The 27,666-nt window shown below is 47.6% G+C and overlaps 2 protein-coding genes across 4 annotated transcripts in view; one reads left to right on the top strand and one right to left on the bottom strand.

The window, feature by feature from the left end:
* Positions 1-25,644, top strand: LOC309518335 (sodium/nucleoside cotransporter 1-like). 2 transcript variants are annotated; one of them, XM_082198488.1, is made up of 18 exons: positions 1-163; positions 786-1,023; positions 1,268-1,356; positions 1,851-1,951; positions 3,282-3,471; positions 4,484-4,625; positions 5,717-5,830; positions 7,060-7,137; positions 8,038-8,118; positions 9,626-9,706; positions 10,181-10,306; positions 10,699-10,829; positions 11,531-11,699; positions 12,692-12,889; positions 15,534-15,615; positions 15,850-15,948; positions 16,670-16,784; positions 24,175-25,644. In XM_082198488.1, the coding sequence occupies exons 2-18, from the start codon at positions 955-957 to the stop codon at positions 24,302-24,304; spliced, it is 1,995 nt and encodes a 664-aa protein (XP_082054614.1). In that variant the 5' UTR covers positions 1-163; positions 786-954; the 3' UTR covers positions 24,305-25,644. The 2 variants fall into 2 exon arrangements, with proteins under 2 accessions (XP_082054614.1, XP_082054613.1); XM_082198487.1 differs by lacking the exon at positions 1-163 and having other exon boundaries at positions 779-1,023.
* The window catches only part of ALPK3 (alpha kinase 3), a 74,877-nt gene continuing 70,867 nt past the window's right edge, over positions 23,657-27,666 (bottom strand). For both annotated transcript variants that reach the window (XM_082198253.1, XM_082198254.1), the window contains one exon: positions 23,657-27,625. In XM_082198253.1, coding sequence (XP_082054379.1) covers positions 27,283-27,625 — 343 coding nt within the window. In that variant the 3' untranslated portion in view covers positions 23,657-27,282. The remainder of the gene's footprint in view (positions 27,626-27,666) is intronic.

Below are 27,666 nucleotides of genomic sequence, written 5' to 3'. Positions count from 1 at the left end.
TGAAGAGGAGCAGGACTTTGCTGTGATAGGAGATCTGCCTCCAGTTCTTTGGACTGTTCTGTTAATTGATAACTTTCCATTGCCTAGCCTGAGGCATGAGTGGATCTGACCAAGAAGGAATTCCCTACGTCTCGTGAGGAGCAGGACAGAGTTCGATATTGCTGTGAGTTATTTGCCAGCCACTCAGGATGAGATCACTAGGGTGGGCAGCATTTATTTTGAGGGAAGAGAGCATTTAATTTGGGAGAAGTCGAACAATCGAGCGATTGGGGGGGGGGCATTTCTAAACCTAGTCCAGGAGACCAGAGAGAGAAAAACAAGGGCCATCTCTGGTGCATTCGTATCATTTGCTTTCAAAGCATTTCTGTGCGAAGAAAAGAACATGCAGTCCTGTGTGTGCATTGTCAATGTGGGGAATCTCTTTTCTTTGAGGGTGATGTTTTGACTTTTTCAAGGGCCCCAACAGACTGCACTTTTTACTTACCACGTTGAAAGAGGATCAAGCAAATTCATGGAGGAGCGACTAGCTACAATGGCTATAATCTACCTCCATAGGCAAATGCTTCTGAATACCAGTGGCTGGAATCCGCAGGAGAGGAGTGTGGGCTTGTCCTCAGGTTCTGCTTTGTGGGCTTCCCATAGGTATCTGGTTGGCCACTGTGAGAACAGGATGCTGGACTAGATTGGCCTGATCCAGCAGGACGCTTTATGTTGTTACGTTCCTCCTCCTGGGCAGCGCAAGACATCGGCATACCATTTTATTAGTGGGCCAGTTCTTTTCCCAGCTCGGACCTTTTGCAGCCCATTCATGTCTGCACTCCGATTTATAATCAGTACAAGACCAGACAGCAGGATTGGTGTGATCCTGAGACAGGAGGGTGCCGAGGGCTCCTTTGCTTCCAGACTGACTATGCACTGTCTTTGCCAGCAGTTCAACTTCAGGCAGCTGCAGAGATGAGAGAAGTCAGGATTTCACTTGGAGCTGGCGACAGAGGTTTGGAGAATCCAGCGTTAGAGCTCACGGTAACACCATCACTGCTTCTTAACTCTGCCCTTTGCACTTTCTCAAAAGAGGACCATGTTGTTGTTGTCATTGTTTATTAATTTATATAGCGCTTAATGATCAAATAGGCTTCTAAGCAGTAGAAAAACTGTACCTTTGTATGCCTAGACCAGAGAGAGCAAAGGCCACCTCTGGTGCATTAATATCAACTGCTGCTTTAAAAGCATTTATGAACAGGAAATATTTCCCTGTGCCCTTTGGCAGGAAGCAGACAGAAATCCGCAGGTGGCAGAGAACCCTTGGCCTTCTGAGTTCAAGGAGGGCAATGATGCACATGATACTTCTTTCCAGAGGTATGGAAAATATATTCTTTATTGATTCATTCTGCATTGTGCAAATAAAAATAAAGCCACAATGAAGCTTAAAAATCCAGCCCAGCTTAACCCCCAAATGTAAGAAGTGATCACAGTAAAAGACCATATAACTCGTAGGCTTTGAAAACAACCAGCAAATGCAGGATACCTTAAGGTTTGGACAGGTACTTACAGGAGGAGGTATCCCTTTTAGACTCCCCCAGCAGCCTCAGAATTGGAGGGAAGGTGGTTATCCAAAGTCATACTGCTGCATCCCTGGTCCCTACAGCAATGACTTGAAGGGGCATCAGGTAAGCATCCTCACCTGCCACTCCCCCTCACCTTTTAACAAGAATGAAGGGAGTCACACAGGTGCAGAAGCTCCTCCAGCCTCTTGCAGGACACCTGGGACTGCTGGCGCTACAAATGGCAGCCCCGTTCCCCCTCTTTCAGACATGCATCTAGGCTTATTCTCTTGGTGTGATTCTCTTCAGGATCAAGAATGCAGCAGCTGAGCCTTTCTCTAAAGCAAGGTGCTTTTGCAAGGCTCATGCCAAGATACTACGGAAGATCTTCTTGTGCATCCTGTGTGCAGGTGAGGCCTATTATTCATACACACACCTTGACACCTTTGTGGCAGTCGAAGGAGTGGGGCAACACTCCTAAGAATTTGGGTTTTCTTCCCTTTTGGTAAACCTCTAGGCCACATGAGCCGATCATATATGATCCCTCTAAAAGTCTCCACGCCAATTGTGGATGGTGACATTGGGGGAGAGCACTCTACTGAATAGTGTTTGGGAGGGGGAGAAGTGAGATTCTCTAACAGCTTTCCCCCCATGGAATTGTAAGGATTGTCTAATCCAACCCCCTGCAGTACAGGAACTGCAGCATTCTGAGCAATTTCAGCTCGTGTCATGCTGAATGCAACATGATTGTTAAGTTCAAGCCGGTTTACAAAGGAAGCAACAGGTTAAGACAGAAAGGTGTAGGAAGTAAGCCCGTTGTTTTCTTCACCAATATGAAAACAATGTTCCCTGGGGAAGACCAAAATTCTCGCAGTGTTTCAGGAGGAGCTTTAAAAAAAATCCAAATATATTTTGGCTCAGATGGAACATTGGGAGGGATCTTTGATTGAGAGCAAAGTGATGAGCATTTGTAGGATATAACTCCCCTACAAAGCCCTCTAGAAGCAGTTGTGTCTGGTGCCCATTGGGACTGGTAGGGCAGAAGACAGGGAGCCTAACAGTAGGTGGCGCCAGAGCCAATTACCTCAAGACTTAATTCTGCATTTGTAACCATCTACCTTCCTGCTAGGGACGCGGGTCTCCTAGCTGTTTGAAAGCACATCAAAGTGCAAGTAGATAAATAGGTACCGCTCTGGCGGGGAGGTAAACAGTGTTTCCGTGAGTTGCTCTGGTTCACCAGAAGCAGCTTAGTCATGCTGGCCACATGACCCGGAAGCTGTCTGCGGACAAACGCCGGCTCCCTCGGCCAGTAAAGCGAGATGAGCGCCGCAACCCCAGAGTCGTCCGCAACTGGACATCAGGGGTACCTTTACCTTTTTACCTTCCTGCTGAGTCCTACAAGTGCAACACTGAGACTAGGAAGCTGGTTGTTAAGTAGGGAGTCAGGGGTTGGCAAAGGGCAGGCTGAGATTGATGGAGCCGTCCCCCCTTTGTCCTAATGGACCAACGTCCACTGTCCAGAATTGCCCACAGCTGTTTGCTATTGAATGCGGCCTAAATACCGAATGAGGTGGGGCGACTTGCTAGATTTCAACATTGCAGTACCTTACCTCAGTGCAATGGCCTGGAGAGAATAATATCTTGATAACTACAGGGAGAAAGCGGAGCTCAGCCCTGCACTGTTGGCAAAGGACTTGACCCACTGGTGCATTTCCTGACCTTTGCATCTCTTCTCTCTAGGCTATGTGGCCTACTTCATTGCAGCCTGTTGGCTGGACTTCAACCGAGCCTTGGCTTTGGTTATTTTGACTGCCCTGGTGGTTTGTTTCATGATCTATAGCATGGTCAAGGAATTCTGGGGTTCCAAGATTGTCCAGATGTTCCGCCCTTTCCAAAAATGCTGCCGGAGCATCTGGCCATGGCTGAAATGGTGAGTTAGGGGCTTGCTGCACAGATCCGAATAGGAGCGATCTCCGCCCTCGTATCCATCCATTGTGAAGACTGCAAGGGAACCTTTTGCAAATATGCTCAGGATGGTGCAGTTCTCGACACACTTAATCTGGGAGCAAACCCCACTGAACAAAATGGGACTTACATCAAAGTAAACCTGTATATGTATCTTGCCGTAGATGGACAGCTCTGTAGCGATTTATTCCACGCTAAAAATTATCATTTTTCTTAAAACAACTCATTTTTTCAGTCTTAAATACAGTTTTCCATATTTTGTGGCATTTCTTTCTTTCTTTCTTTTGGTGGGGGGTAAACACTCATGAAAATTAATCAGCATTTTAGTGCAAATACCTTGTAATGAACACATTTGTATGGGCAATTCTGACTAATGTACACATTTTTGCTAGCAATTTTGTCCAATATAATGCATTTTTGTATGTTATTTTTTACAAATACCTTCAGTTTAATGCACACTTCCCCCTAAAATATATATTTCTGTGAACACCATTTGTTTGGAGAACTGCATTGCAAAATTCCAGTAAGAGCAAATTTCAAAGGATGGTTGCGATTTGGTTTGTAGATTGTTTGGGAAAGATTCAGCATCAATTGCTTACTGAATCAAATCTATTCCCCATCCCTAAATTCAATGTTATACAATAAAATGGCAAAAAACCCACAACCCAATAGAAATGGTAGAGAACTTCAACCAAGTTCTGTTGGCAAGCAATGTGCCAGAAGAAAGAGCTGAAAAGACAACAGTTCAGTTCTACTGCCCTTCAATCCAGCAGGCCACATGCTTGCTAGAATAAAACTATCTTAGCTAGGCAATGGAAGGGGGTGAGGAGGGGGATGAATCCCATAATCATGTATGGACACAGTCTTGCATCCCAACCATCAGGATGTGAAGAACAGCCTCCCCAACAAATCTCATTTATTTAGCAAAGCCTGTCTGGGTGTTTCTCTGCAGTGATGGTGATCTGCTTCCCTCCTAGGGTGCTGTGTGCAATCATTTTGATCGGCCTGGTAGTGTGGCTGGTTCTTGACATGTCCCAGAGGCGAGAGCAGTTGGTGTCCCTGGGTGGCTTCGCTGCGCTGGTGCTGGTGCTCTTTGTCTGCTCCAAACACCACGGAGCCGTAAGTAGCTGCATTCTCTTTGGCCTGGGGTCCTTATGTGATACACCTGCAACCCACACTTTCCCGCAGATGATTTGATACATCTGCAACCCACAATTTCCTGCCACCTTCCCAGTCTATAAAACCCACAATCCTATGTATCTATCCCTTGGAGTAATCTTCTCGGAGTTCAGTGGGGCTTAACTTGTGAATTAGCAGTCATAGAATTGGGCTGAGGTTCTGCTAGAGCTCAGGCGCCAGATTTTAAATAAAACCTGCAGAGTGGTTGGGCAAGATAGAACTTCGTAACGATAAAACAGTTACAGTGGGGTGGGTGGGTTGTAGGCCTTGCTTGATGCCAGAAGTCCAGAACTGGAGCGCAGTGGCGTAGCGTGGGGGGTGAGGGGGGCCGGCCGCACCGGGCGCAACATCTGGGGGTTAGGGTTAGGGGGTGCAAATCCACGGGTTAGGGGGTGCAAATCCACGGGTTAGGGGGTGCAAATTACTTGCCTTGCCCCGGGTGCTGACAACCCACGCTACGCCACTGCTGGAGCGTTCCAACAAATGGCAGTCCAGCATCTGTTTCTGAAGACACGCAATGAAGGACAGTTTATTTATGCCCTACCTTTCCAGGCAGCCTATGAGGCATGCCCTTCCCCATTTTAATCCGTGTGAGGTGGGGCTGCCTGAGAGGTCATTCAGCAAGCTTTATGGCTGAGTCAGAGCTGGGACATAGACCTCCCCAGTGTTAGCCTGACACTCTAACCACTAGGCCACACTGGGTTACTCCATCTGCTCTGCTTTTTCCCTTTGAGGGCAACAGCTGACAAGTTCAAATGGCTCTCATTCAGTTGATTTGCTCACTTAAGACCCTCTCTCACGGAATCCAATTGAAATATGTAGAATTTGAGCTGATTTTTTGGACTTTGCACAGCAACCACCCTATTCATGCTGGGGATCATTGTTGCCTCCTTCTCCAGTGAATTCAAGAAATCAATGTGCTTTGTTAATCCTGAGGTTAGCACTCCTGCAACCTGGGGCTATCATTGATTCTCACTGACATGTCCCTTGGTTTCTGTATTCACAAGATTCCCTCTTGTGCTGTGTTGCAGGTGTCGTGGAGAGCTGTGTTCTGGGGGCTTGGCCTGCAGTTTATCCTTGGAGTGTTCATCATCCGGACAGAACCTGGATTTCAGGCCTTCCAGTGGCTTGGTACTCAGATTCAGGTGCAGAGCAGTGTTGTTGGAAATGACTACATCTAAGTGCATTCTTTGCGCTCCCTGGCTCCCACATTCAGCCCCAAGTATACGGATTGCAGATCCAGTGGCATCCTCTACTCAAGATCTTGGGGAGCAGCTGCTAGATGGAATAAACAGGACTGGGTTGGTTCAAGTTCAACCAATATTCAGACTCAGTATTAGGTAGAGGTAGCCAATGCAGAGCCCTGTGAATATTGTTAGACTCTAAACTCCCATCCAGCTCAGCCAGCAAGGCCAATTCTCATGAACGATGGGACTTGCAGCCCAAGAACATCTAGAGGGCACCACATTGGCTACCCCTGGTGCAAGGCAGCTTCATGTGCCAAACATCCTAACTCAGGGGAATGAGAGCAGCCCTTCCTGAGACAGGCGGGAGTGGCAGATGTCTTGAAAATGTGAAATAAAGACCCGGGCAAATGGAAAAGGCAAGGCAGGGTGTTCACGGTATATAAGAATGCATTCCATTAGGGGTGCATCAAGCTGCTCCAGCAGACAGTCCACAGACTGGTCCACAGACAGTGAGCTAGCATGGCAGTTTTATTTTCCTCAATGGGGTGGAACAGAACTGATTCAGATGGCGGGGAGCCACCTAACTTTGGTAGTGGCAGCAGTGGCAGTGCAATGTCAATACGGCTCTCCTTCTCTTAATACCACCACCTGTGAAGGGACTTCCTCTTCCCTTTCTCCCGCCACTGTCACCATAGATGGCCAAAGTAGCCAGAAGTCTTGCTCTCTGACTGTTGCCATCTTTCCTTGCTCCCAGCATGCCGGTTAGCCATAGTGTTGTATGCAGAAGGCCCCCAACATCTCCAGGTAGGACCGGGGAAGATCCAGTCTGAAACCCTGGATAGCTGTTGCCAACCCTCAACTAGATAATCTAATATAAGGCAGCTTCCTAATTGTGGTGGCAAGGGCTCTTTATGGGGGAAGTGGTGGGCTCGTTAAAAAAAGAGAGAGTCTCTGAGCAGCAGTGGGGAAAAGCTATCTATTGTGTGGTGACCAGGGTCATGAATAAGACTTGCACGAGTAGCACCTCTGGCTTCACAACGATGCTTGAACTGTCCACTGTAACATCATATGTACATTTCAGGAAAGATGTTCCAAAATAAGCACTTAGGTCTCCGCCTTATCCAATGCAACTGAGTAAAGTCCTATGCATACTCATTCTCCTCAACATTCCCTCTGTTCCCTTATAGACATTCCTGAACTACACCACAGCTGGTTCCAGCTTCGTCTTTGGAGACAAATTGATCCAAGAGGCGTTTGCCTTTCAGGTTAGCTTAAGGGGCATGTTTGACCCTAATCTCTTTCTCTCTCTCTTTCTCTCTTTCGCCTTATCCTTCTCTGAGTCATCTTTCCTTGACACAAGAGGCTGGCATTTCATTGTGTGGTTGGACTGGGATAAGACCTGTCTGAGCTGTGGGCTACAGTCTGGGCAACAGGCCTAGTGTCGTTATCTGGCATAGTGGGACAAAAAATGCCAGGGTCCATGGAGCCCATGTGTGGTTGACATTAGCATTCTTAATTTTTAATTCTTTTAAGTGCTATGTCCTTTCGAAAATTCATGCCAGGCCAGGTAGTTTTAGCTGCTGCCATCTTCCCTATCTCCAATGCTTCTGGGTTCTGTTCTGATGTGCACTGTGCATGTTGGAGACATTGGGGAAAGTGAAGAGGGCAGCGAAAGCAGCTTCACTGAGTGCTACTCCTTTCAGCACCAGGGTGAGGAAATCCTGGGAGATGAGAGCTACTGTGCTTTCCCCACCAACACCTGTCCCTACTACTTTCTGCCTCCTCTTACCCCGATAAGCTTGCAGGTGGCAGACACAGGAGCAACCCTTAGGAGGCATCAGAGGGCACCTTGCCCATAACCTCCACAAAGCTGCTGCTGTCTTCCTGGAATTTGCACTCACAAATGCTCCCAAACAAGCCAAGTGGTGAGTTTCTGGCCATTGTGTTAACTCCACAGATGTCCAACCATGTTAAGTCTACTTCGCTTTGCCAGTGTGGGCCATTGGACTAGCTCACTGTGCCCAGGATTTCTATAACATTCTGCACCTTACAAGCTGCTCAGACCTTCTGTGCTCAACTTTATAACCAACCCCTATATATGCTGTGTTGTAGGTTGTCTAGAACTCCCTAAAGCCTGACATTCACTGTTTGCTTTCTGCCTCCAGTCATTGCCCATCATTGTCTTCTTCAGCTGTGTGATGTCCATTCTCTACTACCTGGGAGTCATGCAGTTCATAATCCTGAAGGTAATGCTGAGCACAAGGCTCTGGGCAGTGGAGAGATGCTTTTGAGCCCCCACTCTGTGGCTGAGGAGGGTCAACCATTTCTCTCTACCATGCAATTTACTATAAAAGATCATGAAAGATCTCTGAACTCTGGAGAAAAACTCCCAAGATAAGTGTGTGTGAAGATTTTGGATGATGTGGGAAACCTAGGTAAGGCACTGCTGCCTGCTAGTGGGGAAGGAGGTCATGCCACAAGGATGGAGAAGCAGTTGCTCTTGCAGGGAAGATGAGGCAACCAACATGGCTGTGGTAGAGAGAAGGGGGCAGGAAGAGTGGTTGCTGTCACAAAAGGGAGGGTTTGTTGATGGAAAGTCAGTACTAGGACATGTGTGATGGAGGGGATGAGAAGCAGGGACCAGCTATGCTGCCTGGAGAAGAAGAAGGCATACAGGAAGCCTTCTTATACTGAGTCAACTCCTTGGTCTACATAGCTCCATCTTGTCTACTGGCAGCAGCTCTCTGACATTTCAAGAGAGGGGTCTTTTGGCCCTCCAAAGAAACCAAAGGCTGAACCCAATAAGTTCTGCATTCGCTCATTGCTAAGCTTCATAGCTAAGGAATGGGTATGGGGAATGGCTGTGCTTGCAAGGTGAGCTAAACAAGAGCAAGAGGAAAATTCATAGCTACTGAAGATCTTCGTTGTCAAGTTTTGGGGCTCAGGTGGCCTCAGTGGCACAGAGTGCCTTCCATCAGCTTTGGCTGCTGACCCAGCTACCCCTTATCTGGACAGGGATAGCCTAACTACCGTTGTCTATGCTCTGGTAACCTCAAGGTTAGATTACTGCAATGCATTATATGTAGGGCGGCCTCTGAAGACAGTTCAGAAACTTCAGTTAGTGCAGAATTCAGCAGCCGGGTGTCTCACTGGGGCAACTTTTGAGCATGTTACACCGATCCTGGTCCGACTGCACTGGCTACCAATTAGTTTCTGGGCCCCATTCAAAGTGCTGGTTTTAACCTATAAAGCCTTAAACGGCTCAGGACCGCAATACTTCAAAGACCGCCTCTTTCCATATGAACCTACCTGGACCCTGAGATCAACTTCTGAGGCCCTTCTTCATGTGCCTCCTCCATGAGAGGTCCGGAGGGTGGCAGCACGAGAACGGGGCCTTCTCTGCAGTGGCTCCCCTTTTGGGGAATGCTCTCCCCAGAGAGGTTCAGCCGGTGCCTTCATTAGACACCTTTAGGAGCCAGGCAAAAATGTTCTGCTTTAACTAGACTGATCGACATCCAATGCCCTTTTAAAATGTGTTGGGGACGTGGTGGGTTATGGGGTTGTTCTTGTTTTGATTCTGTATTCTGTATTTTTCTATCGTGATTTTATCCTGTGAACGGCCCTGAGACCTGCAGGTGTAGGGCAGCATACAAATTTAATAAATGACAATTATTATTAATAATAAAACTAAGTCTTGCAGGCTGTGTGACAGGGCAGTAATGCCCTTTGACCATCTCCTACTCCTTCCTGCAGTTGTCCTGGCTCCTGCAGATCACCATGGGCACAGCAGCCACAGAATCTCTGAGTGTGGTGGGGAACGTGTTTGTGGGAATGGTAAGAAGGGTTTCTCTTGTTTTTACCCCTACCCCAGGCAAACCTTCATTATACACCTTTAGGGACCAGGGGAAAAAACATTCCTCTCCAACCAGGCTGATTAATGTCCTACACCCTTTTAAATGTGTTTGTGGGAGGGGGTAGTGGGCAGGGGTCATTGGGTAGTGTGTCTGTTCTTCTTTTTCTTATGCATTTTGTGTTTTCATCTTGTATTTTTATGTTGTGAATTTCCCTGAGATCAATGGATGAAATGCACTATACATCATCATCTCAAAATGCCCAAATTTGAGCACAATCAGATCAGGAGTGTTTTACTTCAACACTGTGATTTCTTCTGTTTGGTTTCATTTGCTCTGGAAGCAAAAATCTCTCTAAATTCACTACTTCTGTGAGTGCTGTTTCTAGGGCTGCAAACTAGGGGGCAAAAACTCTGCAACATGTGCCTCTCCCCTTTTTTCCCCTTCTGCTCCCCAGACAGAAGCGCCACTGCTCATCCGTCCCTACCTGCTGGACATGACGAGGTCAGAGGTTCATGCTGTGATGACTGGCGGCTTTGCCACCATTGCTGGCAGTGTGATGGGAGCTTATATTTCATTTGGGGTGAGTCAGCAATGCAGAGAGCTACCCAAGGTCCTGGTTGTAGAAGTCAAGTTTCCATTTTACCATAAGTTCCCTTTCTCGAGGGCACAGTACTTGAGAGAGTAACGGCTGGACAACTCCAAGGGCTCTTGCATTTAGCTTATTGGTCTGGAATCCGTATAAATATGGTTTCACGCTGAGGTTCATAACAGAAACTTCCACCACCAAACAGGCCCTGTCTCTCATTGTCCATCACATGTCAAAGAGCAAAGTGGCTTGCTGGATTTAATATGTAACATTTTTTCGTTCTTTGAGGACACCAAATATGCCTGCCATCCCATCATTCTACCGTATTGTGGTGCTACTGAGATATGCATCCAAGATCACAATCCTGCATTTACATCCTGCTACAGATTGATGCCTCATCCTTGATTGCTGCTTCAGTAATGGCAGCACCTTGTGCTTTGGCTATGGCTAAGCTCGTCTACCCAGAAGTGGAAGAATCTAAGTTCCGGAGCCAGGAGGGCGTGAAAATTGCCTGTGGGTGAGTGTAGTCAGAGCACATGAGGATCATGAGGCTGCCCAAAGGATACTGGAAGGGTGCAGGATTAAGTGGGAAGAGGGGTGCAGAACTAGGGGAGTCAACATCTGAGAGACACAGGAGCATCTTTGCACAACTTCTCCATAGCAAAGAGAAACAGAGAAAGCTTGGAAAAGAAGCCAACGTGAAGTAGGGAGAACTATTGCAGTATAGGACTCAGTTGATGAATCTTTGGCTCTCCAGATGTTGCTGCATTCCATCTCCCATCACTCTGAGCCAGCAATGGCCAATGAGAGCTATACTTCAACATCTGGAGGTTCTACCCACCCCAGGCGTAGTGAGCAGCATGTTAGCCAGAGACTGCATGCACACCCTGCCAGTAATTATTTGGCATGAGTACTTAACTGCCCCAGTGGAATCAACAATTTAGACCATTTACTGCTATAAATAGAACGACTGGAGTTGCTCCTCATATACAAATCAAAATATGCGCAGGTCTAAGTCAAATGGGATTAATATGCACAGGTCTAAGTCAAGTGGATTAACAGCTAAATAATGCTCAAATGTTGACAAGCCCTCAGATAGTAGGATGCAGAATTGTCTGCTGAGCTCTACGTGGTGGAGCTTTGTATGTCATTGCTGCTTTGCCAAAGGAGGCAATTTTTGGGCCTGTTTTCTTCTCACTTGGTATATTGTTGGTGCAGGGAGGAGAAAAATGTCCTGGAAGCTGCCAGCAATGGAGCAGCCGTCTCTGTGGGGCTGGTAGCCAACATCGCGGCCAACCTGATAGCATTCTTGGCTGTACTGGAGTTCATCAATGCTGCCCTCGCTTGGCTGGGAGGCATGGTCAATCTGCCAGAACTCTCCTTCCAGGTACCATCCACAAGGCAGCCACCCTGTGAGTACACCAGGGTGGTCAACGGATGCTAAGAGGGAATGATATGTGTATTGTCACTTATTGGCTCTCTTGCCCTCTCACTCAATGGGTTGCCAGGGCAAGGACAGGTCAGACATCTGAACCGACTGGTGCAGAGGGCTTCCCCCACTGCTTCCATCTGTCAGAATGCTGTCAGCGGCTCCCGGCTGGTTGCCCAGGAAAGTATAAAGACAAGGAAAAGTTTCTTGCCGTCCTTTATTTCAATCTTTACAGAGAGAGGCTATAGAACCCAGCCTTTTGGATAATGACGTTGTCCCGAGTGAATCTCCACCCCGTCTCTCCCACTTCCTCATTTGTCTGTCTCATCATCTCCTCTATGGGTGCTGCTACGTGCCCTCTGTCTTTGAGCTCTTTGCTCTCCTACTTTTAAGGTTTGCCGGGTTCTGGGAGATGAAGGGTTTGGGATGCTTTCTAATGACAACGTGTCAACTGGGTCTTGTTCTGGCTCTCCCATTATTTCCCAACTTTTCCCCTCATCTGCCTCTGGGCTGTGACCTCCCTCAAACCCATTGTAAATCTATACTGTCTTCCTCTTCCTCCTCCATGGAAGGGTTAGGATAGGGAGGCGGCCTCCACCATTACTCTGCCCAGTCCCTTACACCATCACTCTGCCCATTTCAATTTCCTGTCCCCATTTTCCCCCATTTCACTCTCCAGGCTCCCCCTGCCCACATGAAATTAGGTTGAGGGCCACAGGTTGCCCATCTCTAATCTTGCCCTCTCCTATAATCTTAGTGTGGAGGATTTACTGTGGATTCACGACAGATGTGGGGGAGGGGTAGCTGGACAGGAGTAGAGATGGGAAGTGAGTTTGTGCCATGGATATGGGTGCTAGTGAGGATGGGTGGGGAAGGTGGCCTGGGATGGCAGAAGTCATGTGGGTACCTGACCATTGATTTTATTTCTAAACGTTTCTTTTCCCTTCCAGTTGATCTGTTCCTATGTCCTGGTGCCTGTAGCATTCTTGTTGGGAGCAAGTTGGGAGGATGCCCCGGTGGTAGCTGAGCTTCTAGGAATCAAGATATTCTTAAATGAGTTTGTGGCTTATCAACAGCTCTCAGGCTACAAAGAGAAACGATTGAAAGGACTACCCGAGTGGGACGGGACACACAAGCAGTGGATTTCGGCAAGTGCGCCAGTCATGTGGTGGAGGGGAAATGTCAGTTCAATGGACTCATGCACCAACATCTGTTGTGTACAACTGTCCTCCAGACCCAAACACTGCAACGATACCTGACCATTGTGCAGTTGGGTTTGAGGCTAGGGACACAGCACAGCAGAAAGTGGTTGTACATTGGACTGAATGAGAAATTGGATTCAGTTCACTTTTAAAGGCAAACCTGCCCACTTCTCATTTTCCAAAGCAATACTGAAACACAGCAAATCCTTTGAAATTTGCACTTCTCTGAATTTTGTACTCTAGTTCTCCTGTCAAGTGATGTGTGCAAAAATGCATGTACAGTACCTTGATTTTCAAACAGCTGAGTTTTTGAACGTTTGGCTCCCAAACGTCACAAACCCAAAAGTGACTCTTCCGGTTTGTGAACTATTTTTGGAAGCTGAATGTCCAACGGAGCTTCTGCGGCTTCCGATTGGCTGCAGGAGCTTCCTGCAGTAGCCAAGAAATCACTAACTGCAGTAGCAATGTGTAGTAACAAACTGAACTAAAGACTAGGCAAATGAGAAATGGAGAGAAATTAAAATGAGAAAGTCACCTATTCCGGTTGCACATCAGCAACCTTGTGTGTGCAACAGCCCCATGGTTTTATAGTAATATATGCAGGAAAGCGATGAAGCCCTGGCACAGGAAACCAGTATGAAAACCCTGCACATCCCGAAGCTCATTGCTGCCTTCTGTGTTGGCAGTGGAACTCCTGATTACCCAAATCCAACAAGTCATTTTTCTTTTGTCCCTTGCTTGTTTTCTCTTGGGTACCCAGGAAGTTTCCCTATATCAAGTCATCTAGCCCAGTGTTGCCTGTTGTGACTGGCAGCAGCAATTCCGGGTTTCCCACCCCCTGCTACCTACTCCTTTTAAACTGAAAACGCCAGGAGCTGAACCTGGCATTTCTGCCATGGAAAACAGGGGTGGGAGACCTTTTAGGCTTCATGGGCCAAATCTGACAGGTGTGTGGGGTTGCCCACACATCAGTTGCCTCTAGTCGAAGACCTCAGGTAATTAGGCACTTTGAAGTCCTGAAGTTGAGACTTCAAAGCACCCCCCGCCGCCCCAGCAATGGGTGTATGAGGGTGTTCCCCAAGGGAGCACTAGATCCAGCAGGGTTTGACTCTACCACCTATCTGCAAATGAATACCGTTTGCCAAAGCCCACTTTCCCTTGCCAGTGCACAACAGAGAGTGCACTTAAAGGCTGTCACTTGTGACCTGGTAGTTGCATCTCTACCTGCTCCACCCTTGATCATATATGACACCAAGTACCAGGCATGTAGGTATAGTTTGGGGAAAACAGCCTCATGGGCCAAATGAGGCTCCCCACCCTGATGCAAAAGCATTTGCTCTGCTCCTGAGCTAGTGTCCTCCTCCAGAATCACAAGGAGCCATGCTGCTTCTCAATTCTATCGCTCATCTGGGCACTGACTGCAGCCCAGCTCTGGTCCCAGCGGCCATTCCTCAGGTGCTCCATCATCAGGCTATTTGGGTTCTTGGCTCCATTTACTCCACCCAGGCAACAGACTGAAGTCTTCTCCATTCAGCACCCCTATTCCCCCATATTTGATCTTGAGTCCAATATTTATATAGTAAAACAAACACAACATTTATTCAGGAAAGTAATGAAGTTACATAGGTTGGGTTAGGTTTGAGAGAAACTAGGAGGGCTGTTCACAAACAGTCAACAATTAAAATGCACTTTCCATTATAGCACTTAGACGGCTGCCTTAAATTTGCACACGAAATAACTTTCAACCCGTTTGAAGGAAACCAATATTCCTCATTTGCCATATATGTTTTGATTCCTTGTCCACAGTCCTCCCGCTGCGGGATGCTGTTTTGGACTCACATGCAATACAAAGGCATGGGTTTTGGTGCAAACAGTGAAGTAGGAGCCTCAGAGTGAACCTAATGCTCACCCAGCAATTGGATTTCCATCAGAAAAATGTGCCTTCATATTTCCCGAGGAATCACAGGGCTGGCCCCTCCCTCCCAAAAAAGAAAATACATGAAGGATTCTGACAATGCATCCTGGGTAATCCATGTTTAGGAGGTAGGTAAGCTGTCCAAGTGAGGCAATGAAGGGACAGAGTTTGCTAGACTTGAAAGAAGCATGTTCTCTTGTGTACACTACTAGCCAGACTAGGGTGAGCCTTGCAGCTCCCAAACTCCTGGTGAGCAAAGCAAGATGGAAAAATACTATTTCTTGTAAAGATCTGGGCTTCTACACTCCAGCTTGCCGTGCATCTTGGTGTAGAGGCAGTCAATGTGGTGCCCTACAGATGTTGGACTACAGCTCCCATCATCCCTCACCACTGGCCACACTGGCTGGGGCTGATGAGTTGGGAGTCCAACAAGGTCTAGACGGCACCCCTGATCTGTTGATCCAGAACTCAGAAACAAGGAGCAACCCCTCAACTAGCTAGCACTGAGTTACTGTATGCTCTTGATTGCATTGGGATGCTGATGCTGCTTCCCACAGAGCACCCCTGCAACAGGGCAAAGAGAGAGGCCAGTATTCAGTATGGCAGGAGTGATTGGCATGGGGCCACTTGTGCTGTTACAGCAGAACTGATCACATTGTCTCTCTTGTTCCCCAGGAGAGAGCTGAAATCATAACCACCTTTGCTCTTTGTGGATTTGCCAATCTGAGCTCCATTGGGATCATGCTGGGAGGCTTGAGTAAGTTGGCCATCCGGTGAGGAACATGTAAGCTCTGAGATCAGGAGAAGAAACTGTCTAGCCCATAGCTATGTCTCCAACTGCTGTGGCTTCCTGGAACTGCCTGCCCCGGCTAACACACTGGAGACACTTGGGGGGTTTCAACCTGGTGTGAACAAATCAGGAGGAAACCCCATATATAGTCACTTGATCCAGTTCATCCTGCTCATCCAGCTATTTTTTGTGTGTGTTAAGCGTCCATGGCACCGCAACGCAAGGGTGAATTTTCCAGCATCGTTCCCCGGGCTTTGTTCACTGGAGCCTGTGTGTCCCTGATCAATGCATGCCTCGCAGGTAATATATGGGTGTTTGGTGGCAGAAAGGGGCCCAACGGTTCATTGAAAGGGAGCCTATGGCTCTCTGGGTGTTACTGAACTCCCAGCTAGCTCAACCAATGGTTAGGGATGATGGGAATTGTTCCTGCATCTGGGAGGCCACAGATCCCCATGCCAGGATTAGAGGAAAGGGTCAGTTTGCCCTTGTCACATTCAAAATCAGGAGCCATAAGGATCCTGGGAGAACAAAAAGAGGGGGAAAGGAGAAACTAACTGTTGGAAATGGGAACATGTAGGAAGCTCCCTTAATCTGAGTCAGTCTACTCTGACTGGCAGTGGCTCTCCAGGGTTTCAAGCAGGGGACATTTCTAGACCCACCAGGAGATGCTGGGGTTTAAACCTGAGATTGATTTCCGCACACAAAGCAAATCGATGCTCTGCCACTAAGCTACATCCATTCTGGAGAGAAGGGAGAGGTCAAGCTATATGCAAGGGCTAGGATTTATGATAGCCATACATAGAAAAAAGGGATGCACTCAGCCAACCCCAAAGAACCTTGCTTGTCCCATCAATATACTATGCAAACAACAATGCCATACAAAAGGCTGGTGGACAAAGTCACTCCCAAACACTGAGTACCAGCCCAAAGACATGCAGATCTCCCGGGCAAGTGCCACCAATTGTATATAACTCTCACCAACTTCCCAGCCTTCTCTCATGGACTCTGCAACCCGCAACAGGTATCCTTTATGTGCCCAGAGGAGGGGTGACTGACTGCCTAGACTTCTTCAGCAAAACCAACCTAAACTCTACCAGCTACCCAGTCTATATTTGCTGCCAAGACTTGTTCACCTGGTGAGTGTATTCCTCTTACCCATTCCCCTTGAAGTGCTGATGTTTGCAAAAGCTACATGGCCACCTCCAGCCAGCAGGGGAAGTGAGAACAGTAAGTTATAGGGAAGCCAGGAGATGATCAGATGCCCATGCAAGTGTGTGCAACATCGCCTGGTTGTGCCAGCACCAACAGAAGGCATAGCCAGGCACCTGCCAAGGGCCCACAGTCAATAAATAATAATAATAATAATAATAATAATAATAATAATAATAATAATAATAATAATAATTTATTATTATTAGGGGTTCTGCCAATCAGAGCTCCCTGGAGCTGCTATTTCTCTTCAGCACTGCAGGCCCCCCGTTTACCTACTTTTGACTCGGATCCAAGGGGAGTAATGATGCAAACAGGGAGCAGGAGCAGGAGCTGCTGCCAGCTTGCTCACTAGTTCTCGGCCTAACAAGCAAGCAGGCAGTAGCAATGGCGCAGAAGAGAGCAGCTGCCTCTGGTGACAATGGTGGTCGTAGGGGAGCAGCACCACAGAGAGGGAGCCCATTGAAGGTGTCTTGCCTAAGAGCCTCCCTGAAACAGGTAACTTGGCACTGCCCGGCTCTGTGCATTTCTGGAGGCAGATATGTGGCGATGCTCTCATTCTGCGCTGTCATCTCATTTGCCACCTGGCCAGTCTTAAACCATCCTCTCGGAATGTGCTACTATTGGGAGAATTATTCTTTTTTTTAAAATGCACATATATTTAAATGAATAAGATGTGCTCATATCTTTTTTGCTTCTACTTTTGGGGCAAGCCAATTATGGTAGCTACCTATTCTTTTGGTTGGGAGTTGGGAGTGTGAAATCCAAAAGCACAGGAGATGTCCCTGGAAAAGGCAGAGAGGTAACCCTCTAGAAGCCAATTCAACGACATACCATTGTTTGCCTTGGTCTCCCAGTCATTTCTTTGATGTGTTTAAAGGATCTTAAGAGAGCAGGTTTCCTGGAAGGAATCTGTTTCTAGACAAAGAGCTTTTAGCTGTCAAATATTTGGTGCATCGCTCTCTGGTTCAATGAAGGTTCTTGGCAGGCCTAGCTTCTGCCGAATCTCTCTCTTTACAACTTAAAAGACCTGCTGTGTCAGATCAAAGGTCCATCTAGCCCAACATTCAACAAGGTGGCAAACTACTCTGGGAAGCCCACTGGCAGGATGCAAGGAAAAGAGCCCCCCCCCATGTTTCCAGCAACTGGTATCCAGAGGCAGCCTGCCTCTGATATGGGAGGTAGTATACATTCATCGTGACTAGTTGCCCCCAAAAGCCTTATCCTCCATGAACCCACCTAATCCCTTTTGAACACCGTTCAAGTTGCCAACCATCGCTACACCTTAAAGCTTAAAACGTGGTGGCATCAGCTGAGTTCTGGAACGCAACAGCCCTAGAGTGCCTGATCTTCTGGATTTTACAGACAGAATCTCAGCTCAGCAACGAAGCTGGTGGACTTATGTTCAAACTCTACACAGAGCTGGTCATGTAACAGAGTGACTCTCAGCAGGAAAGTGAAGCTTTTGTCCTTATCTCTTAGAGAAGTTGGGCAGAGGGGTTTGCAGTGCTCTAAAGTGGAAGATGATTCTGCACCAACACCATTTCTGGGAGCCCTATGGCTTCTTGCCACCCATTGACCCCCCAATGAAGTGGAGATATTTTTTGAAGAGGGAAAGCACTGACTCTTATGCCATTGCCTGCCTTGTGTACTGCTTGCTATTTTGAAGATTGAACCAATTCTTCTATTAGGGAAAAGAGAGTCTATGGCACCTTCCTGTCCGCGGACAACTCCCTGTGAGAATGGCTGCTCAGGGAAGGCGATTTGATGGTGGACTGGTGCCTGCACACAAGAGACTGAAAGCCCTTAAGAACATGCAGCGAGGCAACATGCCGAAGAAAAGCACCCACTATTAGATGTATGGGAGACAGCATGAAAGTGTAGTGCCTGGTACCAGAGCAGTGCTTCCGGGAATGTGACAGGCTCAGTCCCTTCAATGCTATGTGTGAAAGCCAAAGGAAGCCCATTAGAGACAGGTCAAAAGTTGACCTGGAGGGACAAGACACAGACATCAGACAGTACTGGGGACATTACGGCTGTCCTCAAACCACAAAAATAGATTGAGGTTCAAACTTTTGGGTCACAGGCAAAGAAGCATCACAGCAGCTGCAATGCAACCAGTGGGGCTTCCTGCAATTCAAACTGAACCCCAAACGTATCAAACAGAGTAGACGAACAAAGATCATGTACAATGACAACACAATGCAGCCAATGGGGAAATGCAACAGTTGTGGAAAACCAGAAAGACCTGTTGTGTAGAGTTCTGCAATGGAGGCCACGGGCATGATCCAAGGCCTAGCATCAGAATTTTCTTTCCTCTGTTCAGAAAAAAAAGAGTGCTTCTTCCATGTGCAATGGAGATTTTACAAACATACTAGGATATTGTCATTAGTGAAGCATGCCTGGATGGTGCAACCTGAGGTAGACTCAGCAGCAGGAGTAGTTTACATGCCATGAAAAAGACTCCTCCTGCTGCATCATATAATCCAGCAAGAGAGCAACTTGAAATGCTCCACAGCAGTGATACCTCAGCCTCAGCAGAAGCCACTGCTTCCTGTGTATACACCACCTTAGTGGGAAAGAAGTGATCAGGCAAGCTGCAGTGGCCAACAAAGGCCTAAACTCGAACACTGGAGAAATGCCACAATCCAGTACCTACGGTAGATAAAACACTGCCAGAATTTCCTATCAAGAACTGCTGTGGCTTGAACTGGAAACCTTCCCATCTGTGTAGAGCTGGTCCATGTGCCAAGCCACAGAACTGCATGTAGGAGCATTTGCCTAGCAATTGAGCATTTGTAGGCCCTGGACTGACTCTGCCCACACATACTGGCCACTGGACCCTCCTGGTCAGGAAGGGCTAGAAAGAGCTTTCTGCTTTGGTTAGACCTTGGCCTGAGCAACAAGGCCTATCAAGCTCTGATATGTTTTTCACCTTTGGTCCTGACTTTTGGCCTGCTTTTCAATTCTGGCTTTGCTCTTCAGACCTGCCTTCTGGCTTTGCCCTTTGGCCTCCTGGATTGCTCTTTCCTGCTGGCTTTGGCCTCAGCTCCGACATCTAGATAGCCCTTTGGTTGTGATTTCTGCTTGATTCAACTCTGCCTTCCCAGATTGCGTCTTGGTTTCAGCCTCATAGCTCAACTGCTAGCTCCTGGTTCCCTGCCCCTGGTTCCTCTGACTTTCAAAAGCAAGAATCTTCTATGTTCTTCTCTGCGATACAAAGAACAGATTTTGGCACACGTTACTAAATAAGGATTCCAGCACGCTTGCAATCTCTGCAACTCCATTTAGTCACTTTGGGTGGCTTCATATGCCAGTGGGGATCTGTCCAGCATTACAGAGGTCTTTCAGAGCAGACCTAGAAGGGTGGAGTGAAAATAAAAGAAGAGAATATCCACATAGTAGATGAAGGCTGTGCAGGATCATGGCAGGAAATCAAAAGCCTTTCCACAACGATGCAAAGACAAAGACATTAAACAGAAGGCAGGAAAAAATGCAGGTGAGAAAGATAAAGTTAACATATGATGGACAGGTATGGAGGCTCAAAAGACCCTCACACACTTGAGGCAACCTGAGCCATGCCAGCTCCAGAAGTGCAATACATTATTGGAATGTTTTGTCACCCAAGTTCTGTCTTCATTTGGCCACAATTGTGAAGCCAATGTGACAACTTACCAGAAGGAAGTTCAGTAGGAATGGAGAGGTCCACAATACCACACATTCATTTCAGAGAAAGAAATGATTGCTAATGCCCCAGCCTTGCAGGACTGTCAGACAGAACAACAAACAGACACTCCAATGTAATGCGTCTAAGAAAGGCCTCAGTTCAGACCTTTCACTGGGCCACCTAATGGCCTTTGTGAGCATACCCTACAGGGGACTGGACAGAGTTATAACCAGACACAGAATTCCTTGCAATGAATTTTTTGAGTTTAGCAATTCCAGCAACAACCTATGGTCATGCAGTCAATGCTATCACTTTAGACAATAACAACAAAGCCACCTCCTGAGTGCTCAAAGAAATTACTGTGTAATACTATGATGTCCACACTGATGACAGGTAGTTAGCAGACATCCTTAGCAAAGCATATACAGCCAATGGCAAAAAAATCTACAGAAAGGGGCAAAGACATTGAAGGGATCAATACATTGCACTATCTCCCAATATCAGCAACCAATATCCATGAAATTGAGGAGGCTGCTGAAGAATACATCTAGGTGCACTGTTAAGGAAGCAATAGTAAAAGGATGGACTGCAGACAAGAATCAGCTACCACCAGGAGCAGAACAATATTTCCTAATCAAAGATGAGCTCACTGTGGAAGAAGGAATCTTTCATTTCAAAGCAGAGAACAGTTGTTCCAGCCTTCTTGCATGAGAAAGTTGGGGAAAAAACACTTGGGCAGAGTGTGTTTACTGGCCAGGAATGAACACACACCAGGAATTAATTCTTGATAGCAGGATGTGACTCCTGTTGATCATGCATAAATCAACAACATAGATTCTTCCACTGCATGTGCTACCCATAAAAATCATGGGGAAATGTTGGAGTTATGTTGCTCACCTTCAGGGAGCAGGAGTTATCTGGTCACATTGGATTACTACTCCCAATTTCTGGGAGCTTGAAGGCAATTCAGATGCTAGAAATAAGGCAGTCATCAGTAAACTGAAGGCTCAGTTTGCAAGATTTGGTGTCCCCAACACAGTGTGTTCAGATAATGGGACTCCGTTTGCATCTGAGAACTTCAATTCCTTTGCAAAGAAATGGGAGTTCTCCAGTATACTCACAACGTAATGGCAACACAAACTGCTATGTAAACAGCTAAAGCAATTTTCTAGACAAGGCAATGTTATGAGACTCTGACTCCTTCTTAATCTTCCTGGCACAGATCCAAATGGTGTTGCCAATGACAGGAGACATTCTGCAACTAACAAGAGGAGGCTAATGCAGAAAAGAAATGGCCAGAAAACAATCAGAGGAAGCAAGCATCTCTGCACACTAGAGCAACCAAGGAGTCTCTCTCTCTCAGACTCCAGGCACTCCTAACCACTTGGCATGAATCAGAGGAAGTGCCCAAAAGAGAGGAAGCAGCATGCAGGTCCCAATTTCACTGAATCCCTTTCTTTACAAATTGCACAATCTCAATGAGCATGTGGACCAACCTGGGCGAAGCCTGCCTCCGGCACTTGTGGACTGTGTGGATTAGGTGTCCTGTACCTTTTTCAAAAATTAAGCCAGATTCCCACCATCATTTGAAGATGTGATGGTGGGAGAACTAGGATCCTCCATCCTTTTGATAAGCTGGGAGTAAAGCAAAGGTAAAGGGACCCCTGACTGTTAAGTCCAGTCGCAGACGACTCTGGGGTTGCAGCACTCATCTCACTTTACTGGCCAAGGGAGCTGGCGTTTGTCTGCAGACAGCTTCCAGGTCATGTGGCCAGCATGACTAAGCCGCTTCTGGCGAACCAGAGCAGTGCACGGAAACGCCGTTTACCTTCCCGCTGGAGCGGTACCTATTTATCTATTTGCACTTTGACGTGCTTTCAAACTGCTAGGTTGGCAGGAGCAGGGACCGAACAACAGGAGCTCACCCCGTCGTGGGGATTTGAACCGCCGACCTTCTGATTGGCAAGCCCTAGGCTCAGTGGTTTAGACCCACTGGGGGTGGGGGAATATAGTGTCCTCTGGTCAGAGGATGGCGTCTCACATGGTCAAGTTGACTACAATGTCCATTTGAACCAGTACTGGCTACACTGACAGCAGCTCTTAGGAGTCTCAGGCAGAACAAGGTCATCTCACATATCCTGCTCCCTGGACCTTTTAGCTGAAGATGCCAGGGACTGAACCTGAGGTCTTCTGTATGCAGCGCATGTGTTTTGTCACTGTGCTATAGGCCCTCCGGCTTAGATCAGACTAATTCAACTGCATTGCCACCACTGGGAACTGCAAGTGTCATGGAGGCAGAGGAGCAAGCCTGCTTGCCTGCATCTGCCCAGCCAAAGGTCAAGGCAGCACACTTTTTAAAAATACAATTTTAAATGTGGGAGGGCCCATGAATGCATGCTGGTGAAGCTTTTCTTCATGGCCACCTGTGCATACATTTGCAACGATGAGCTAAGCACTTCAGCGATCTGTGCATTACATTCCGTTTTGACCCCATATGCTGCTTGTGGTGTAACTGTGGCCATTTCAGTGTCCCTGGAGGTCTTTCTTGTGAAGATGAGCATGACCAGCAGGTGGCACCCATTTTCCTTTGAAAAACATTTATTGCTGGCTGGTTTGGAAGATTCAGCAAACCTGTAATAGTCAAGCAACATGAGGAACACAAGTTCCCTACCTGTAATCCAAGTCTTTCTCAGCCCTACCTGCAGATGCCAGAAACTGAACGTGGGATATTTTTCATACAAAGCATGTGCTCTATCACTCAACAATGGGGCTTTCTCCAAATGGCCATTGGCATGAGCAAAGGAGCAGACTTTACAGCCTGTAGCCACCCGAAGTGCCACCTGGGTCACCTCCTGAGTCAATGTCACAACCAATTACAATGTTTGCATCTGCCTGTACCTTCAGATGCATTCAAGATTTTCTTAACCATGAGGTTGAGAAAATGAAAGTTGAAAGTTTTTGGATTCTAAAAAAAATGACACGTCGGCTGCAGTCCTACCCACACTTGCCTAAAAGTAAGCCCCATTAAACTAAGTGGCATTTATTTCCAAGGAGGCATGAACAGGATTAAGCGGCACAACTACCAGAATTTGCAGTGAAGTCAGACGCTGCACAACAGCATGACAATGTAGGTTACTTCCTCCAACACCATTTTTACTTCGTCATCTTTATTCCAGTATTTCTTAATCAGAGCACCATGGTGGACTTTCCAGTTTCAGAAGATACACATCTTTACCCTGACTTTTGATACTTGAGATGCGTATGTTTAGGACCCACTTGATTTCTGTAATTTTAATTTCTACTGGACTTTATTTTGTGCTTTAATTGTTGCCACCTGCCCTGAGAACACAGGGTGAAGAGTGGGTAAATAAATAAAATAATAATAATAGCTGTTATTATTCTTATTGGGCAATGGTGTTTTTTATTAAAGCACCTAAGCTAATGCATGTGTGAAGGAAAACCATTAGATGTGCCTCTTTGATTGGATATGAATCGATGGGCCAAGGTTGCAAAGCAGCCATGCTCTCGCCAGGTCCCTTTTATCAAAATAAATGCTCTTGATTAGTGCAGGCAGATTAGAAGGATATTTTGGTGCCAGGAGAAGCAATCCTGATGCTTTACTTTCTCATATATTTTTCTTTCTTTCATAGCACCTCAACTGCAACAAACGGTTCCCTTTCTTTCTCCGGCATTTGGGAAAGCTTAGATGTTGGGACTTCGGCGATGTATCTGCAACAGTGCTGTGCTCACTATAATGCCACAGCCTGTCCCAAGCCATAACGGCTCCGGAGCACAGCGCAAAAGAGGGTCTTGCTTGGACGACAAAGATGCAATAAAGTATTTATAGGAAGTGTACTGGTCTGATTGTGTGTGTCAAATTGCAATGCAGATCTTGGCTAGCAAGGGCAGGAATATCAGTGTCAAATGTAAGAGCAACAGGGGAAGATGTCGGCTCTTCTCTAAAGATTCATTGAAAAATCCCAGTGTATTTTCAGGTCACATTGCCCAGTCACGTCCAATGGCTATTTTCTGGCATGTCCAGTGCAAGAGCTGCTGCCTGCTTCTCTGTTTTGTGATATAAGAAAAGCTGGACAGGCAGGAAAAGTTGGCTGGCGAGACATTCACAAGATTTCCCAGAAATTTTGGACAGACTGTTCAGCCAGGAAGTATTCCCTGCTCTTCAGTCAAGCAGAAAGAGGATGTCATTATTTTCATGGCTTTTTGTGCTTTGGCTTCTACGAACTAACCTGAGTCTCCCCTTCCCTTAGTGACTTATAGTGTCATCCTAAGCGTCTCTTCTCAGAAGCAGGTTCCCGTGAATTCAAAAGAGCTTGCTCTCAGGTTAAATGGTAGAGGAATTGCAGCAATCCTATGAACACTCCCCAGCAGTAAGAACCACCAAATTCAGTGGGACTAACTTCTGAGTAAACAGGCATTAGCCGCCAGTTAGACCTTTAAAAATAAGCTAGCATGCCTCCCATGTTTTTGTAGGGAAGATTGATGCTCTCAGGTTTAGTTTCCATAGCTTTACAAAAAGCTTGGAAAAGGACGCACATGTGCATACCCAGAAATTCAACAGACAGCTCTCAGTTGCTTTCATGAGTGAAGTACTTTCCTGCGCTCTTTATATTCAATCAGCAATTATTGGGCCACAAACCTAGAACTTCCTATCCAGTCCATCTCTCCGGAGAATCAACTTTAAGCTGTGTCAAGGCAAGAAGTCTTACAAGGTAGTTCCTGCAAAAGAGGCCGCCTTGTAGCCAGGATTTGGCCCGTTGCTGCCAAGATCCCAGCTTCAGCAGGCACTTTGATGAGCTGCAAAACAAAATTCTATACTCTTGCTGCATGACCCAACAGGCTGGAGTCTTCTCCACAGCTTGAACTAACACTGTTCTTTTGCTTCTACAACCAACAAGCATTATTGACACTTACTTACTGCGCAAAATCCTTAGCAAAATTCTGGAAACGCACCATGCGCCGACCTGCAAAGGAAACCCTCCTTGCCAGAACCACCACCAACTCTTTTGTATCACCCTGTGGAATCTTCCTTGCCCCTAAATTAGGTCTCAGTCTAGGCTTATTCCTAGGAAGGGTAAGGAAAGGTATCATTTAATAGCAGGAATAAAGAGACCCGCATCAGACGTCAATGGATCAGAGTCAATGGTGAGAGGTTAGTCTGTGGCATCTATGTTCCGAATGTCTTCCTAAATGCTTTCGGTTTACTGCTCCGAGGGGTCCTCTCTGAATTGCCCCTCCACCAACATCTCACTTGTTGGATTTGGAGGAAGCTCAGGAAAAAAACAGTTGCACAGTACGAGAGGAAAAGGAGAAGAAGAAGCGCCATCGAATATTTCAACAGAAAGCGGGTTCCTTGTTAAGGAAGAGCCATTTCTGTCTGACTAGGCCAGAGGTAGAAACTAGTGACCTCCTGATGTTATTGGACTCCAACTCTCATCAGCCCCCGGCAGCAGGGGAGTTGTAGCCTAACATCTCAAGGGGCACAAGTTCCCTGCACCTAGATTAGAAGGTCACACTTCTCCCATCTTAGAACATAACAACATGGTCAGTGATCAGGGATGATGGCAGATGAAACCCAACTACATTGTCAGGAGTAGCCAGACAGCAGAATGCAGCACAATGACGGGGGGGGGGGTGTTGCTATTTGAGGGCAGTAGCAGCTTACAGACATCTAGAATGGCATCATCCATGGACCCCAGCACTGTGATTGGCAGCAGTTTCAAGAGGATCAGATCTGCTGAACCTGGAGACCACGGGGAAAGAACCTGGGACCTTCTGCGCGCAACCCACATGCTGCACAATGAGGCACTAATGGAAAGGAAGCAGCAAGGAGAGTCAAATCTGGGGGCTGAGAGTCTGTAGCCTTCCAGGTGTTGTCAGACTCCAATTCCCATCAGCTCCGACTGACATGGCCAGCGGTCAGGAATGAAGGGAGCTGGCTGCCTCAGACCTGATCTAAACCTCAGTGAAGCATTAGAATTCCCCCTTCTCTCTTCTAAACACATGAAACCACTTGACATTTTTATTGCCCTAAGTGCAGGCCCAGGAAGACAGAACCATACCCTCCTCAGACACAGCCCCGTCAAGAAAGCTGCTTCTTCCACCCACAGGGAAAGAAAAGAATCCATCCTCTCTTTTCCGCCATAGGGGAGATCAATAGGGTGGGCAGACTGGCCAGACTGCGTGTCAAAGGGCTCGCTGTGATGATGGGCCCAGACAATCATGGGGAAAGCAGCGAGCGGCGGCTCTTCTGTGGGGAAGTGCTGGTGTTGGGAGTCCAATTGGCAGGGCCCTCCCTGGAGCCAACAGAACACAGGGCCCAGCCGCCATTCCTGCCAGGGCTCCACGCCCCGAGGAGTTTAGCCCCTGCTTTTGGCTGCATCCTTATGGGACCCAGAGGAGCAGCCCATGTCCACAGGACATCTAGCGCACACAGCTGAGATGCCGCAAATGCACACAAGGGGTGCGTGGGGCTCCGAGTCCCACACAGCGCTGGTGGCATGGTGCATCCACACAGTCCGTCCTTTTCCCGATCCCTTCCCAAGCCCCCACCCCCACGAGTGGTGTGCTGGCGGGGTCCTCTCTCCGAGGCGCATCAGCGTGGCTCCCTCCCTCACACACCATAAGCCGCACACACTGGAGGGGAGGAGCCACGCAGGCGAGTACGGCGGGGGCAGCAGCAGCAGACCCCCTCCCCCAGGCACACACAGCGCACTTCTGAAGAGGGTCCCCGCGCCTGTTCACTGCAGCCAGCTGGCCTTGCCACTGTCCCTTCCTTTGGGCCTTGCTACCGACTGCAACTCTCCCGCGTTTTCAGGGCACTTCCGGGCGCTCTTGGGGCTCACAGAACCTTTCCTGGAGGCCTGGGGGCTAGCCAGGCCTTTCTTCTGCAGCTGGGGGCTGGACTGGGCTGATGGGGTCTTCCTGCCCATTATGGGGCTCCGAGAGCCCTTGCCTTTCGGCGGAGGCTGGGGGATTTCAATGCTCTTCAGGCCCAGGAGATGGCAGAAGTGGTTACACTGGTGAGACACCTCAAAGTGGTCGATCAGGCTGGGGGAGCAGCTCTCCTTGAGGCCTTGGTACCTGGCAATAAAGAGAGGATTACACACCTGGGCAAGCTCACT

Source organism: Podarcis vaucheri (genome assembly GCF_965113315.1).
Source record: "Podarcis vaucheri genome assembly, chromosome: 14".
NCBI lineage: Eukaryota > Metazoa > Chordata > Lepidosauria > Squamata > Lacertidae > Podarcis > Podarcis vaucheri.
Note: the sequence above shows the minus strand (reverse complement) of the source record. Positions and strands in the feature narration are given on the sequence as shown.

Coding starts and splice junctions, on each gene's coding strand:
- LOC309518335 (XM_082198488.1), top strand. CDS start 955: ATGAGAGAAGTCAGGATTTCACTTGGAGCTGGCGACAGAGGTTTGGAG. Junction 10,830..11,530: donor GGCGTGAAAATTGCCTGTGG/GTGAGTGTAGTC, acceptor TTGTTGGTGCAG/GGAGGAGAAAAATGTCCTGG. Junction 15,949..16,669: donor GATCAATGCATGCCTCGCAG/GTAATATATGGG, acceptor AACCCGCAACAG/GTATCCTTTATGTGCCCAGA.